The sequence below is a fragment of the Pygoscelis adeliae genome, unplaced genomic scaffold, assembly GCF_000699105.1.
Source record: "Pygoscelis adeliae isolate BGI_AS28 unplaced genomic scaffold, ASM69910v1 Scaffold590, whole genome shotgun sequence".
In the NCBI taxonomy this organism is placed as follows: Eukaryota; Metazoa; Chordata; class Aves; order Sphenisciformes; family Spheniscidae; genus Pygoscelis; species Pygoscelis adeliae.
Genome location: NW_008823962.1, coordinates 472165 through 473926, shown reverse-complemented (window position 1 = coordinate 473926; position 1762 = coordinate 472165). Strand labels below are relative to the sequence as shown.

Here is a 1762-nt window from a genome sequence, read left to right as displayed (position 1 = left end):
CTGTGCTGCCCCACCTCCCCTGCAGGTCCCGGCTGTTGACAGCCGCGCCGCGGTGCAGCAGGTACCGGCAAAGCTCTGAGTGGCTCATCTTAGCAGCAAGGATCAGCGGTGTGGAGCCATCCTGGGCAAGGTCAGGTTGGGTGAGGCTGCGCAGACGAGGCTCAGATCCCCCCATGGGGCACCTCGCTCACGTTATCTCCCAGATTTCCACGTCCCACTTCATGGTATGTTTTCACCCCAGGAACCCCAGGTGCTGCCAGCTGCTGCGTTCCACCCCAGAAGCTCCTGCATTTCAGAGGCAGCCCCAGCCCGGCCCCCTGCTGCTCTGCACAGCATTGAGGGCAAGGAGCAGAGGGATCTCACCTTGTCCTTGATGTTCAAGGGAGCCTTAAAATCACAGAGGATCTCCGAGCACGAGATGCAGCCGCTGACCGCTGGGGAGAAGGACAGAGGCTGAGCACTCTGCCTCCCACGGGGACATGAGCAGGACGGGGCTGGCACTGTCCCCACTCACCTGCGTGGTGCAGCGCTGTTTGGCCGCTGCCGTCGGCTACATCCACAGGGCAGGAGGCCTGAGGGAGAGAGCCTGGGTTACAGGAGGACGGGGGACAGACAGACAGACTGCTCCAGTGGACGTGGCTCCTTGGCATGGTGGAGGGCCGAGCAGGTGCCGGGCAGCACCACACAGCGCCGGGCAGAGCCGGGAACCACCATGCCAGCCAACACCACTGGTGAGGGAAGGGAGGTCAAGGACAGAGAGGACACCTCACTGGCACAGCACCCTCCCTCCCTCGCAGCACCATGCTTCCAGCCCTGGTACCTGCAACAGCTTGCTGACACACTGTGGGTGACCATGCTTGGACGCCAGGTGCAGGGCAGTGTAACCTGGGGAGAGGGACAGACGGACGCGTCAGAGAACAGACAATGGGTCTGCGGCAGAGGGGACCAGTTGGGTGACAGACGGACGGGTGGGTACACAGGAGGATCCGCTGGACTGGGGCTGAATGGGAATGGAGGAGCACCATCGGTCAGTGCTTGAGCCCCCGTAGGAAGCTGGGACAATTTACAGCCCCCACAGGTGTGGCCATCACCTCCGTCCCCTCAGCCTCAATACCCGCGGCAGGGTGAGAACAACCAGGGAGCGTCGGTGGCCCCAGGTGGTCCATGGCGTTAGCCAGGGGCGCGTGGCAGCCATGCCCTCACCCGAGCTATCCTTGGTCATGGCATCCACGCCGTGAGCCAGCATGGCTTCGAGGCAGTCCACGTTTCCCCGCATGGCGGCCAGGTGGAACCTGCAGCAAGACCGGGGGCTGTCGAACTCACATCCCTGGCCCCTGGCCTTGTCCCCAGCCCTGCGTCCCCGGTGTCCCGAGGTCGTGGGTCAGCACTTACGCGGATTTGCCCTCCGAGTCCAGCTTGGTGGGGACCAGGCCCTTGCGGACGAGGAGAGATGTCACCCTCCCGGCATCATTGTAGTCCACAGCTTGCAGGAGCTTCTCATCGCTCTTGGTCCAGTCCTGGCTCTGCAATGAAGCCAAGAGGAGGCTGTGGTGGGTGTGCCGTCCCCAGAGACGGGCAGGGAGCCAGGCTGGGCTCGGGTGCCTGTCCTCATCCCCATCCCTGCTATCTTCCACCCATCCCTATCCCCTTGGGGTGGCCATCTCTGGGCCAATCCCTTTCCCGGGTGCTGTGGTGTCTGGGCCCCGGGTATGGAGGGGTTAGCTGGGGCAGCTGACTGAGATGAGGACCCCCCTCCGCCCCC

General features: G+C 64.0%; 1 protein-coding gene across 1 annotated transcript in view; it reads right to left on the bottom strand.

Annotated features, from left to right (window-relative positions):
- The window catches only part of ANKRD24 (ankyrin repeat domain 24), a gene marked incomplete at its 3' end in the record, with an annotated part of 6887 nt that overhangs the window by 2714 nt on the left and 2411 nt on the right, over positions 1-1762 (bottom strand). The window contains exons 2-7 of the mRNA XM_009323505.1: positions 1393-1523; positions 1204-1292; positions 821-885; positions 515-572; positions 364-434; positions 15-121 (exon numbers count right to left, since the gene is read on the bottom strand). Coding sequence (XP_009321780.1) covers positions 15-121; positions 364-434; positions 515-572; positions 821-885; positions 1204-1292; positions 1393-1523 — 521 coding nt within the window. The remainder of the gene's footprint in view (positions 1-14; positions 122-363; positions 435-514; positions 573-820; positions 886-1203; positions 1293-1392; positions 1524-1762) is intronic.